Source organism: Petaurus breviceps, unplaced genomic scaffold, assembly GCF_028583685.1.
Source record: "Petaurus breviceps papuanus isolate PSGF00001 unplaced genomic scaffold, PetGlider_PUasm1.0 90444, whole genome shotgun sequence".
NCBI lineage: Eukaryota > Metazoa > Chordata > Mammalia > Diprotodontia > Petauridae > Petaurus > Petaurus breviceps.
Genome location: NW_027187256.1, coordinates 3,977,727 through 3,992,709, shown reverse-complemented (window position 1 = coordinate 3,992,709; position 14,983 = coordinate 3,977,727). Strand labels below are relative to the sequence as shown.

The 14,983-nt window shown below is 38.3% G+C and overlaps 1 protein-coding gene across 1 annotated transcript; it reads left to right on the top strand.

Annotated features, from left to right (window-relative positions):
- Positions 1-253: 253 nt before the first annotated feature.
- Positions 254-1,384, top strand: LOC138177795 (olfactory receptor 52I1-like). Its single transcript, XM_069108996.1, has one exon. The coding sequence runs from the start codon at positions 254-256 to the stop codon at positions 1,382-1,384; it is 1,131 nt and encodes a 376-aa protein (XP_068965097.1).
- The last annotated feature ends 13,599 nt before the right edge of the window (positions 1,385-14,983 follow it).

Genomic DNA, 14,983 nt, shown 5'->3' with positions numbered 1-14,983 from the left:
AGAAGCTCAGGGTTAGTGGATCCTATGTGGAGAATGATGTTCTTCTATTACCTTTATGTGATACCATTTATATGCCCCACTTGAAGAAGAAAGAGAAGAAAAATCAAATAGAAATAGGTCAGTCAGTAAGAGAAATATTTCTTGTTTAAAAAATACATTTAGACTTTGGTCAAAATTTGCAGCCTTGGGCCCCTGACTTCTGGTCTCTGATTATTTTTGTGGTTTTGTCTACAGGGAAGAAGTCTCCCCTGTGATGTTGGGCTTTCCCTCCAACCACACATTACTGAACACAGCTACTTTCATTCTTCTGGGTGTCCCAGGGCTGGAGGTAGCCCACCTTTGGCTGGCAGTCCCACTGAGTGCCATGTACTCTGTAGCTCTCTTAGGGAATATGATCATTGTGACTGTGATTTGGACAGACAGTGCCCTGCATGAGCCCATGTATCACTTCTTATGTGTCCTGGCTGTTGTGGACATTGTCATGTCAACCTCTGTCACCCCCAAGATGTTGAACATCTTCTGGTCAGGCAATGGCATCATTGGCTTTGCTGCCTGTTTCACCCAGATGTACATTGTCCATGCCACCACAGCCATAGAAACAGGGTTACTCCTGGCCATGGCTTTTGACCGCTATATAGCCATCTGTAAACCTCTGCACTACCAAACCATCCTCACATCACGGACCATGGCAGGGATGGGCATGGCCATCATAGCAAGAGCTGTCACAGCTATGACTCCAATGACCTGGATGGTGGTCCATCTGCCATACTGTGGCTCCCATGTGATCCCCCATTCCTACTGTGAACACATGGCTGTGGCCAAGTTGGCATGTGCTGATCACATGCCCAGCAGTCTTTATAGCTTGATTATGTCCTTCATCATTGTAGGGATTGATGTGATCTTCATTGCTATTTCCTACAGTCTGATCCTCCAGGCTGTGTTTAGCCTCCCATCTCGAGAAGCACGGGTCAAGGCACTCAGTACATGTGGTTCACATGTGAGTGTCATGGTTCTCTACTACTTGCCAGGCATATTATCCATCTCTATGGCCTGGTTAGGGCAGCATGTAGTGCCCTTGCACACCCAGGTGCTGCTGGCTGATTTCTACCTTGTCATCCCTCCTATGATGAATCCTCTTATCTATGGCCTGAAGACAAAGCGTATCCGGGAGCGAGTGTGGAAAGTAATGACTACCTGTCTCCCTGGCCATTTCTGCCAAAACTTAGGAAAAGAGAAAAGACCTACTCCAGTGCATGTAATGGAGTACAGTGAATTCAGATGGGGCCACAGACTCAAAAGTAAGTGGGGATATTGGAATGTTTTGTCTTTACGTCTATCATTTTTTCCCCAGCAGGTCTGGTCTCACATTGGGGATTTCGTATAACTCCTTAAACTCTAGTGGCAATTATAATTCTTTCCAAATTAAAAATGCCATTTCAGACTGTCTGGCATTTATATTTCTTATCTGGGATCTTCAATCAAAATGTATTTATAGAGTTTGGTGCTCAGTTAGTAGGAAAACAAGTAATTATTGCAATTTCTATGTGCCAGACTGGTTGGTTGGTTGGTGTCCTTCATTCTCAAAGAGAACCAAAATGACATCATTATATTAGAGTCAAGTTACAGGGCTTCTAACTGTGGCTGATTAGATTAGAACAAGGTCAAAATACTCTACCATTGGTTGGCACAAAGAGTCCAAGTAAACATTTGGGGTAGGTTCTCTAAATTTGTACATCTTGCACTTCTTTTCCGTTACTTTAATTCTTCATTGCTCATGCAGCACAGCAGTTTCTCTGATGAGGGCATGCCATGCTGAGCGGTTCTCTGCCAGGTTCTCCTATGCAACAAATTAATTCCAAAGTTCTTCAGAGAGACCTTGTGAGTGTCCTTGTATCACTTCTTCTGACCACTCTGTGAGTCTTGCCCTTTGTGAGTTCTCCATAAAATAGTCTTTTTGCCAAGCATATGTTTTGCATTCAAACAATGCAGCCAGCCTACCTGAGTCATGCCTTCTGAAACAGAGTTTGAATGCTTGGCAGGTTAGTTCATGAAAGGACCTCAGTGTTTGGTATCTTATCCTACCAGGTTCTCTTCAGAATCTGCCTAAGACAATTCAAATGGAAGTGATTCAATTTTCTGGCATGGCACTGGTATACTGTCCAGGTTTCATAGGCAAAAAAACAATGAGGTCAGCACAACTACTCTATAGACCTTCGGTTTGGTAGTTAGCCTAATACCGTTTCTCCCACATACTCTCCTTCAGAGGCTTTCAAACACTGAGTTAGCTCTGGCAGTGTGTGTGTTAACCTCATTATCAATGTGTACTTCCCTAGAAAGTACACTGCCAAGGAAAGTGAACTTATCTACAGCATTAAAAACTTTTCCATTTGCTGTAGCCAATGGCTCCACCTATGGATGGTGTGATACTGCCTGATGATGCACGTATATTTTCTTGTTGTTAATTTTTAGGCTAAAATTAGCACAAGCAGGAGAGAATGAATCAATAATTTTCTGCATCTCAGCTTTAGAGGCTGCATTGAGTTCACAATCATCTGCAAACAAAAAATCATGCACCGACACTCCCTCCACTTTGGTCTTGGATTGTAGTCTTTTCAGGTTGAAGAATTTGACATCAGGGTGATAACTGACCTTGATGGTATGTTTGTCCTTACTGAAGGTATTTGACAATATAACTGAAAATACCATGCGACAAAGCATGGGAGCAAGCTCACAGCCTTGTTTCACTCCATTGGTGACTGGGAAAGCACTGGAGCATTGGCCACCATCCAGAACCTGGGCAAGCATACTGTCATAAAGCTGACCTACGATGCTGATGACCTTCTCCAGGCAACCATATTTTGACATAATTCTCCATAAGCCTTCATGAGTAACAGTATCAAAGGCGTTGGTCATATATACAAATTTTACATACTGACCTCTGTTCTGCGTTTGGCATTTCTTCTGGAATTGTTGGACAGCAAAAATATTTACTGTTCCTAGGCCTTTTCTAAAGTCACATTGGCTCTCATGTCATCTACATCTTCTAAATGATGGATCAGTCTATTTATTAATGAAGATTCTGGCCAGAATCTTGACAGCAATGACTAAGAGAGAGGTCACCCCCCCCCCCCCATCATCATTACAGGACAATCTAGCTCCTTAACCTTTACACATATGAACAATGGAGGCATCTTTGAACTCCTGGGGCATATGATTCTTGTCATATAACCTAGAGAATTTCAGTCAACTTTTATATGAACAATGAACTAAGGGGCTCCAGGTCTCCATAGAATTTTTCTTTGACCTCATCAGGGTTCGTCATGGTGGTAGCATAAGCACTAGTGATGGTGGCATTGCATTTTTCTGCAAGTGGAAATCACATTGTCACAAGTCTGCTGTTCACTAATTTTGTAGGTATGCAAGCTTGTTAACTAGATTAGCTTTGATTGCAAAGCCTACACCAGTTTCATGGCACTTCTCTTCACTGAGGCCTCTACAGAAAATACTTGTATCCAGCTCTGACTTCAGTGATTTGATACTCATTTGCCAGCCTTGTTTCACTAAAGGTTGCTATTTGGATGGGATACCTGCTGAGTTTTCTTTCAAAAAGAGCTATTCATCTTTCAAGTCTACTGTATTTTGTGTTGTCTAAGTGTGTGCACATTCCATGTACTGATGGTAAGTGGAATCATCTTTGCAGAAGTTTTTGTACATTTTTTGTATGTTTCAGACTCAGGGTGGGATCCCCATCTGCTACATAAATCAGGCAAGGGTTGGGTAAGTGGACAATTTTTAGGGTTCCTTCCCTATATCATGTGTGTGTTTGTGTTTACATTATGGTAAAGCCTAGGGACCCTTATCCAGAATAATATTTTTGAAAAACTCATAACTAATGGAATTGCTAAATTTCAGTTACATGTGAATGAAAATCAACTTGGAATTTTCTTGTTCACAAGAAGAGTGAATACTTGCAGAAATCTGTTATCTCAGATTGCTTAGAAAATATATACACATTTAAAAACTTGTGCAAACTAATCCTTTTTGTCCCATACTGCTCATCCTCTTTTACAGGCTGAATAGGAGCTGGATGTTGAAAGAAAAATGGGACTATTGGCTATTAAGCTGACTGTGGTCCACATGAAAGTATTTTTTTAACACTCTGAGTTTCATCCTGCCTGATTGTTTCAATAAATGAGATGACTGAAGTGTAAGAGTGAAGTATTCTCTGTATCAGAAGGGTCATGACAGAAAAAAAAAGAATATTCCAAGTAATGAGATAGGGGTTCAAAGAGCAGATAGGAGAGAAACTGTATTTTTCTTTACTGGAGGTGTAGTTTGGATCATAGATTTATCTCTCCAACTCACTTGGGTGTCAGTTGACTTTCTTCCCAACCTTAGAAGAGTTCATGTAAACTGAGAGAAGGGAATATGCTACTTCTATGTAGTTTTTATTCCATCTCATGACAAAAAATAATATACTTATGTTATGCCCTTTGTAAGTAATTTATGTGAGAGCTGGCTAGTCTACAATTTCAGAAAGCAGGGCATTGAAGCAGGTGTGGGTACTTCTGGCAGTGCCTCTATTTTGCATGCCTCAACATACGTCATCAACAAGATTTGTCACATAGATTTGTTTAAAGACTGAGTAAATTATTGTTAACTTTCAATTAGAGAGAGTGGGGTGCAGAAAGTTTTGAGGGGGTATACCTTTAACTTTTATGAGGTAATACTAGTGATTATTCTTTTATTTTAAGTTAGTCTTTGATATTTAATATTATAACTTGTATATATTATCTTTTAATCCTTTTTCCTTACTCTTTATCAGTTCTTCTAAGTCCTTCTTTTACATTCAATTCTTTTTATTGTTGTAATTATAATACAATTATACTACAATACTAGCACAGAGCCATGAGATCGAAAGGCACTTCATCAATGCTTGTTGGTGGATTGATTAATCTGCCATGATTTGTTCAGAATGGCTTCTATCATTGGACACATGGTTTGCTTTTATTTTTATTTCTTTTTCACATAGTGATAACATGAATTTTTTTTGCAACACTGGCGTTGCTGCACTGATTTCCAAAATGATCACACCAATTAACAAGCATGCCATCATTTCATTATCATTTGTGTTTCCTCACAGTACCTCCACACTTAATTTTTCTGTTTGGATAAAGAACCCGACCTGGATGCTAAGAAAATAGATTTAAGTCTTGCCCAGGATATGCGCTGATTTTGGACCCTTTGTCAGTCACCTAACCGCTCAGTGCCTCAGGAAACTGTAGAAAAGTTTTTAATATGCAATGCACTATGTGTTAAGCCCTCACTTGGAATTCCCTTCACTGATAAAATCATAAGCCTCAAACTTTGCCACCAAAAGTGATTATTTCGAGTTACTTTAATTGGCATTTATGTATCTATCGGTCTATCCCTCCATCTATGTATTCATTTATTTGTTTATGACACTTATGTATCCATTTATGTGGCTATTAGTGTCCTTTAAGAATTTTTAGATGGCTGTTGATAATTCTTTCCTTCCCTTAAAAATTACCCTGTTGTTTATTTTGCAAACTTACCTTCAATGATTCTTAATATGACAGGTGATAAAACACATATAGATGTAATATTTCCCACTTCTATCAGAGATGTTTAAAGCGAAGATGTTTTTCGCAGTATGAATCTATTACTCTTAGGCTAACTATACTGTTCATTTATATAAATGTGTTTTTTGAAAAAAAAATTGGCTGCCAAATTCATCTTGTCATTTAGAGTTCTTGTAAGTCCTTTGTAGAGAGAATAGCAATTGCTTTGCTACCAGGAATCCGGAAGAACAGTGGTGATAAATTTCTTCCAGTCCATCATCTGGGGATGATTTGCCTAGATCTAGGCTAGCAACCACAAGTGTTATAAGAGCTGAATAGAATTTTGATACCTTAACTGAAATAATAGAGTAAATTCGAGGAGTAACAGCTAACACAGAAGCAAAATGCTTCAAAGGACTGTCCTAACCACATGACCTTTTTCACTGGCTGGGTGTGGCTGTAGGGTTAACACAGTGGTGCTGAAGTAGTTCTTGAGATTATGTGCTAAAAGCCATTTTTACCTATCTGAAAAAAAATGTTTAACAACTGCTATTCAGCAGATGGTATCAGTAGAGACTCCCAAAAGAAGAGAGTATCAATGGAGACTGGAACATCTGGAAATAATCTCAGAGGGAAGGGACTACCATTCAGGTGGATCAAGAAATACTTCTTGCAAAAAGCAAGATTTTAACAAGAAACTAAGAAAGTCAGAGGATGGAGAAAAAAAAGATGGATCCTAATGGGGCTGTGTGACAGACAGTGAAAAGGAATAAGTACTGAAGTGTCTTGTGCAAAGAACAGCAAGGAGGTGAGTGTCACTGGATTGTACAGTGTGTGGAGGGAAATGAGGGATCAAAAGACTGGAAAGGTACAAAGGGAAGAGATTATGAAAGGTTTTAAAAGCCAAACAAAGGACTTTATAGTTGTACCCAGAAATAACGGGGAAACACTGGAATTTATTGAGTAGAAGAGTGACATGATAATACCTTGTTTCTTATGAAAATCAAAGGCAGATGAGTGGAGGAAAAAGTGAAGTCAGAAGAAATGACAGTGGAAGTCCTATTCACAACTATGGTAATATCATGGTAATACTATGGTGATGAGGGCTTCAACCAGGGCGGAGATGGTGTTAGAGGAGAGAAGAAGAGTGTACATGGAGGTCAAGTTGACAGAACTTGGCAATATATTAGATATGCGAGCTGAGAGGAGAGTGAATAGTTGAGGATGACACCTACATTGGAAGCCTGGGTAGCTGGGAGGACAGTGGTTCCTCAACAGTAAGAGGGGAATTAGGAAGAATTAGGGTTTGGGATTAAAAATGATAAGTTATGTTTTGGACTTTTTGAGTTTAAGATATGTGTAACATTCTGTTCAGGATATTAAATAAGCAGTTGGAGATACAAATCTAGAGGTCAGGAGAGAAGAGTGTGATTAACAATGTCAAAGGCTGCGAACATAGGCTATGCTTCCATCAGGATTGATTAAGAAACTAAGGGTTTATAAACCAAAATGTCCTTTAAAAATCTGTAGTAGGAAACACAGGCCTTGTTTCTAGACAGAAGGTTATAACTCTCTTTTGCATTAGATTAGGAAGGAGGATTTCTTATCCTACAATTCACATAGTCTGAAGTCATACACAATTTTACCTATTTTCTTTTTGCATAATTCCTTGGAATAACTTTCAGAAGTAGGCCAGGGCCTGAGTCACATGGATGTCTTTTCAAAGACTGCACTTTACAAAACAACAACAAAATCCTGCAGTTATCCAGATTTTCTACAGATTTTCAGAAAAGGAAAAAAAAGTAAATAATTCAACAAAAATTTTCCTTGCCACCTTTTTTGACCAAGCTTCACACCTATGAAAGATCCACAGATCACTAAAAATTTGAATTTTTAATGGTCCAATGAGGTTTGTCCTCCCTCAGTTCATGCTTGATTTTCTTGAGTGTCTAAACGTAATTTGTACTTATCCAGTCTAAAGAAACACAATACCTAATTGTCACTCTTGTCTCCAATCCCAATGCCCTTCCCATTCATTCTGACCACAGTCATATAAACACCTAACAGGGAGAATGGGGAATTAAATCCATTTCTCCTTGGGAACCAGGATCAAATTTGCACAAATGGAAAGGGAAAAGGAGAGTAAACATCCCAGAAGCTTCTCAGATTTCTTTCATTTCTTCTATTCAGTGTTGGCACAAGTGTATGTGTGTGTGCAGATGCAAGAGCACATGTGCATACAATATGCACACACATATATAATGCATGTAAAATATGTAAATGCAAAACTGTGTGCCAATGTAGAGAATAAATATGAAGTTAAAATAAACCCCATGATATTGTTCTTTCTTGGTTCTCCTACATATTTGATCTTTCCTCAGTCTAGTTTACTGGATCAACATTCAGAATGCACCTCTGATCATGATTGTTGCCCAGATATCTGGTCTGAGGCCCTTTCTCTTCTCTCTCTATACTCTCTCAGTGACCTCATCATCTTTCTTGATTTAATCATCATCTCTCTGCAGATGATTCCCATATCTCTAAAGCGAGGTTTTAACCTCTCCTGAGGTCCAATTCCACATTACCAATTATCCCTTGAACATTTCAAATTGGGTATTCTAAAGACAATTTATACTCAGCAAGTCCAAAATAGAACTCATATTTTCCCCCCTGAACCCTACCTTTTAACTAAATTCCCTGTTTTAGTTGATAACCCCACCATCCTGCCTATCATGAAGTGCAGCCTTATAGTGACTTCTCATTCTGTCTTACTCCACATATCCAAATAGATGCCACATCTTTTGGATTCTGTCTCTATAATGACAATAAATAATAGCTAGACTTCATCTAGCAATTTAATATTTGCAAAGTGCTTTGCATATATTATCTCATTTGATCCTCACAATCACCCCTGGAAGTATGCACTATCATTATTTCGGTTTAACAGATGAAGAAAGTGAAGCTGAGAAAACTGAAATAACTTGTCCTGGGTCACATGGCAATTAAGTGTCTGAAACTCAGATCTGTCTGATTCATGTCTCTAGTACTACCCTGCCTCTGCTATATTATCATTCCAATCTGTCCTTTTCTCTACTGAAATGATCACTGCACTGGTTGAGGCCTCTGATTCCCTCAACTCCTGTTGAGTCAGACAGTGATCTAGAATCTTAGTTCAGATGGCTTATATCAGTTGAACTTTCCCCTATTCATGCTTTTTACCTGTACTCTTTCCTTGTCCTCCTAAATCTATAAGTATACTTTTCATAAGGAATGGGAGGAACAGATTCCCATTTGTTTCTGTAGTTTACAATCCTAGTTTTTCAAGGCCTAGAAAAGATCTATATCAGTTCATATAAATCTTCCCATACTTTCTTAAATCCTTCAAATTAATCAATATTTGCAATGCAGTAATATTCCTTCACATTCACCTGCCAAAACTGGTTTAGCCATTTTGCCAATTGATAGACATAAGACGTACTATGGGACTGTAAATTTATTTAACATTTAGAGGCAGGTAAGGTGGCACAGTAGATAGACCACATGGCCTAGATTTAGGAAAACCTAAATTAAAATCCATCCTCAGAAATTTCTAGTTGTGTCATCCTGGACAAGACACCTAACCTCTCCCTACTTTAATTTCTTCACATGTAAAATGAGGATTATAGATCATCTATCTCTCAGAGTTTCAGAAAATATCAAAATAGATAATATTTCTAAAGTGGTTAGCACGGTGCCTGGTTCTTAATGCATGCTTAATATATGCTTGCTTCTTTTCTTCTCAGAAAAAAATATTTGTTGCCTATATTCATGATTGAAAGAAATCATAAATTTTAGAGATTTGTGAAAATATGGGTATGATGTATTTTTTCCCTCTGAGATCACAGATTCTGTGAAGTCTATTCACAGACCTCTTGACAATATGTGAACCCCAGAGTAAGAACTCCTGCTTTCACATTATCACAGCCCAGATCATGTCTTGGACCATTTTTTTGATCGAGATTTGGGAAAATCCTCTAAGATAAGACTGTAGCGCTTAATACAAATTTTCTGATATAGGATTAGAAATCTTGATAACAACTGGAGCTAAATGTGAAGATTTTGTAGTTAACTGTGTAGATACAACAGCTGAATCCATATGATATTATGGGACAGATTATAAAGAAAGAATAGTAGATATCTATCCGAGGATCAAGGCTTGGCAGACATCAGCATATCTAGAGATACACAATGACTCAGCAAAGGAGACCAAGAAGGAAAAATTAGGGTGAAGGACAATAAGCAGAGAGTAAATATCATGGAAGCCAAGGAATAGGAGAGGAAGGGATCCAGGAGGAAGGGATGATTGACAGTGTCAGAAGATGCCAAGAAGTCATGAAAAATAAGGATTGAGAAAAAAAAAAGTATTTTAAGTTCAGTAGTAAAGAGATCATAGATAACCTCAGAGACAGATATTTCCATCAAATGGTGGCATTAGAAAGTAGATTGTAGAAGAAATCTTTCCATAAACATCTAATAGCATGCAAGTAGGAATGAAGGTGAGTTGGAATGCAGTAACTCAAAGTTTAGTTGTGTGTGTGTGTGTGTGTGTGTGTGTGTGTGTGTGTGATGATGGGACTAAGGAGGGGCAAGGACATGAAAGATAGGAAAGAGTATATTTTAAGTGGTTAGCTCTGAAATCAAGATTTTGGCAAGATGAATGTAAGAACACAATACATCTAAAAGACAGGAAAGCAGCTCAGGGGAAGGGAGTGTGCTGGTGAGTAGAACAAACAGTGAGAACAAAGAATAGTTTTAGCAGGGGTAAGGCAAAGATATGGAAAGATAGGACATGATCAAGAAAGGAGATTTTAGAATTCTGGATCACATGGGAAGAACACTTGTGAGTGAAAGTGAGATCAAAGTATAATCAATCCAGTGGATACATAAAGTGGAGTCACTGAAGTTTAGAAATTTTAAAAACTGGGAGGAAATAGTATGTGAAAGAAAATAATTATGATGGTGGGAGGAGAGTAGGAGTCAGTAGATAACTGCAACAGTATATGGATAGAACATATAAATGAATGGAGTGAAACTTGAAGGAAAGAGGGTTGCATAATGAAGGTATAAGACTGAGAAGAGAAATGATGGTGATATTGAAGTATTTTAGGGACTTTCATGTGGGTAAGACATTAGGTGTGTTCTCCTTGACCTCAGAAGGCAGAACATGGGCAATGTGTAGAAGTTGCAAATATACCTATCCAGGCTTGATGTTGAAGGAGGTGGGGCAAGGAGAGGACCTTTCTCATAAATTGAGCTGTCCAAAAGTAGAATAGGCCAGTTTGAGTAGTTGTGGGTTTCTGCTCTTTGGAGATCTCTCCAAGGAAACTGTATGACCACTTATTGGACATCTAAATTTGTATCTGTCCCTGGTCTAAGCATACATACAGTATTGATTTGTTCCACTTATCCATTTCCTCTGTACAGCATAACCTCCTTTAAACACACACACATATATTACTTTTCCCATTAATCCCCAACCCTCTAGTCTCTCACTTACTCATTCTCTAATTGTCCTAAGATGCAGCAAAAAGGTTGGAAAGTTGAAAGGATGCCTCCAGAGCCAGGCATAAAAAGCTTGATATGAGGTCTCTTTTCAAGCATCCTGGATCTAAGCATTCTGCTCTCTCCATTTCTTTCTATGAATTAGACTTCCTGAACTTTAATCTTAGGAGAAGAAGCAAATTTCAGGATCTCTGGGGTTTAGGAGAGAAATCTTAGGTGAGTGGGCTTGCGTGGAAGACAGAAGAGGAACAATGAGTTTTCAACACTTTCCTATTTCTCATTGATCGGATACACGTAAGTCCTGAGAGGCTTAAAAATATTTCTGCCCTCCCTTGGATATTCCATCTTGATCATAAAGTGCTTGGTACTGAACTTAGAGCATGGCATTGAATGCTTTCATTCTTCTTCTGGGTCAACCTCATCTGTTAAGGACACCAAAAAAGTAGAGATCAAAATTTCCTTTCCTTTGGGCAGGGCATTTGAAGATCAGTTTCAAGAAGAAATTTTGAGAACTTAGAAATAAATCACTTGTCCTGCATCTTTCTTTCTCTTCTCCTAATCCCCAATAATAACCCAGACTTAAATGTCAACAAGGCACAAGGTGAAGACTATTCAGAGATAATGAATGCATTCATTGAAAAAAGAAAAGAGAACAAAAAGACCGACACCCCTCCAGCCTACAACACAAAAATTATGAATAACTCGTTTCACTTGGAACTTTGGAAGAGAATTGGAATTTCTAGACAATATCAAGTTTCCAACCCTCCAAGAAATAGACTTTGTGCCTCACTTTAACAATCATAATTATTCTCCATGAGAGCAACTCCCCCACCAACAAATGTAGATGAGAATCAGTTTCCATCTACCTTAGTTGACTACCAGCACAAACATAGACCTATCTTATCCATCTACCTGCTTGTGCTGTGTGTGTGCATGAGTGTTCACTGTTCCCAAAATTTTAACTACTTCTTCTCTAAACTGTCCTTGCAATATCAGTCCCTCATTTGGCAAGGAAGAAGACCTAAAGTGCAGCCGAGTCTAATCTGCCAGAAGCCTGGCAAGAAAGTCCAAGCTATATTGTGTGAAGAAAAATGTGGGGCAAGTGGGCTGCATCAAAAGACTATCCTCTTGCTTTTACTTTCTTTCTGTATCCTGAGCCCTCTCTATGGTCTATCTTTAGGTTTTGAGTCTCCAGGAGTTGATGGGCAACAGCTGGGAATATTAAAAAAAAACAGAATAAAAGATACCAGAAAACTACCAATAATCATGGAATAAAAGGCAGATGTAGGACTATCCTAAATATGTAACAGGAGCAGGTACCAATGCATTCAAATATGCAGAGAACAGTTATAAGAAAGAACTTCTCAAAGAAATACTCTGTTTGTCAACATTCATTGAGGGTAATTAAGTACAATGCCATATATTGTGTGTATGTCTGCGTGTGTGTGATAGTTTTAAAAACCCACAAGGCAAGATATTTCAGAGCAACTATCAGTCTGAAAAATTTGTTTATGCTGATTCAAGGTGACCACTTCAAGTCCTTTTCAAGACTCTAGAGTGTTTAAAAGTGAAAAATAATCTAAGATCCCATACTTTTCTACACTCCAGACTCCATAGATGCCAATGGTTAGGCACTATCTACATCTCCAGATAATTCCCTGCTACTCATTCTTGACCCTTACATGTGTGGGGCCCTGAATTATCCACATACTTAGATAAATAATTTTAGAGTCCTCCAGGTAAATGAGCAAAAAGATAGAGGACTAGACATTTTAAATTATTCCCATGACCTCTCAAATATCTCTAAAAAAGAAATTATGTACCAAATATGAAGCAGCTTCAGCAGTCTCCATGATCTAGTATACCTAGAATCTGAAAAAAAAAAAAAACTTAAGAACTGATGCTCACTGGTCCTGAGTTTAGTCAACATCTCTCCCCACTTTCAATGCTATCAGTAGTGAATTTGTACTAGCAGACCCAGGTTTCCCAACACATGTGTCAGGGCTTGCAAAGAAAACAAACAAACAAAAAAATTCTCAGCCTGATTGCCACTCCCTCTTTTTCATGCTTTGGAAACCCCAGGTCCAGCAAAAGCAATGCAAAGCTCTAAACTTCCAGTACTAGGCTAAAAAATTAAGGAAAAGAGGAAGAAGGAAAAGACACCTAAAATATGTATTACTGTGAAGCACTCTGCAAAGCCTTAAAGAAAGAGTACAACATCCTGTGGGGCCAATTCTGACCACCCAAGAGTCACTGGGATCAGACACACAAACTGGTGAACTGTGCCTTGCCTATTGTGGGAGGAGATTGAGACATGTTGAGATCTAGTCCCCAATGAAATCTCAAACAGAAGGGAAGGAGTCAGAAAATGAGAATTAAAAGAAAATAAAATGTGGGGGAAGGGTGATAAGGGAGACAAATTACCAAATATTTCAGGGAGAAGGACTTAAAGACCTTGAACATAAACAGAAAAATCAACAAGAAAAATAGTAACAAGAGAACACAATATGGACTCCATGTCTAGTAAATTAGTTTCAGGCATCTATAAATAAATTATGCAAAACAAAGGAAAATGATCCAATGCCTGATGAAACAGAGAACCCTATGGAATTTGAGGATAACATGGAGACACAACTTGCTGTTCCTAAGTTATTCAAAAGAGAACTAAGAATTATGAGAGTAGAATGTATGGCCTACTTGGTGAAAGTTACAAGCAGAATAGTAAAATGGGAATCTGCGTTGGTAAACTTCACCAAAGATACAGAAGAGAGAACAATAGATTAAGAGAGTAAGCACACAGAAATGAAGGACCATCTAGAAGGAGAGAAAAAATAATATTAAAAATATGTTCATTATGTAAGCAAAATATACTAAACTTGAAGACAGGATGTATAGAGACCACCTAATGTCTCCTAGAAGAAAATGACAAAACATAAGCCTTAGCAACACAATAAAGGAAAGGACAGAAGAGAATTGTAAAGAATTTCAGAGTATAAAATATGAAACATTAAATAACAATGAAAAGAATTCACAGATAACCTTCAGAAAAAGACTGCAAACTTGTAAAACCAAACAAGCATCTTTCCAGAAGAATGTTGCTGTGAACAGCTTTTCAAGGTTCTAATTACACAGTATAGTAAACACACTATTTATTCAGTAACAAATCAGAGCAAAACATTCACAGAAAAAGAAGCAAGGTACAGCATTCACAATATTATAACTTATCACAGAAAATCAAAATACAGCATTCACCATGTCACAACTCAACAACTTATCACTAAAATTGCCACATAGTTTTCATCAAAGTGGTCACATAGTTTTCAATAAAATACAATCATTTAGTAACTCACCCATTCAATCATCCTTAAGGAGACTTGCCTCCTTAAGGGATACAAAATACAATAGACAAAGTTCTCCACCCATGGGGCACACTAAATTAAAAATCAGTCACTATTCAGTCATCATTCACTATTCAATCGTCAGAAATTACACAGGCCATCTATCCCTCAGTCACAAGTAAATAACAATCTTCTCAGTCAGTACACAGTATCCAAGTAAAGTCTTCTTTCAGCTTGACTCAGGGTAGGCTCTCAGATTCCCTGGATCCCCTTCCATGGTCCCAGCTCCTACATGGATTCACCAAACTGTCACTTGGGTTTAAAGGCAGGCAGCTCCAAGTTCCCTGTCCAGCTCTCCATTCAATTCCTGTTCCATGCTGAAGCTTACAGTGTCCAGTCCACCTTAAATCCTTCACAGTCTCTGTTCCCAGGAAGTCAAGGCTTAATAAAGCCACAAGAACATTCATGCACATTAACAAAGTCATAACAACATTTGTACAAAATACCAGAAGCACAGTCATG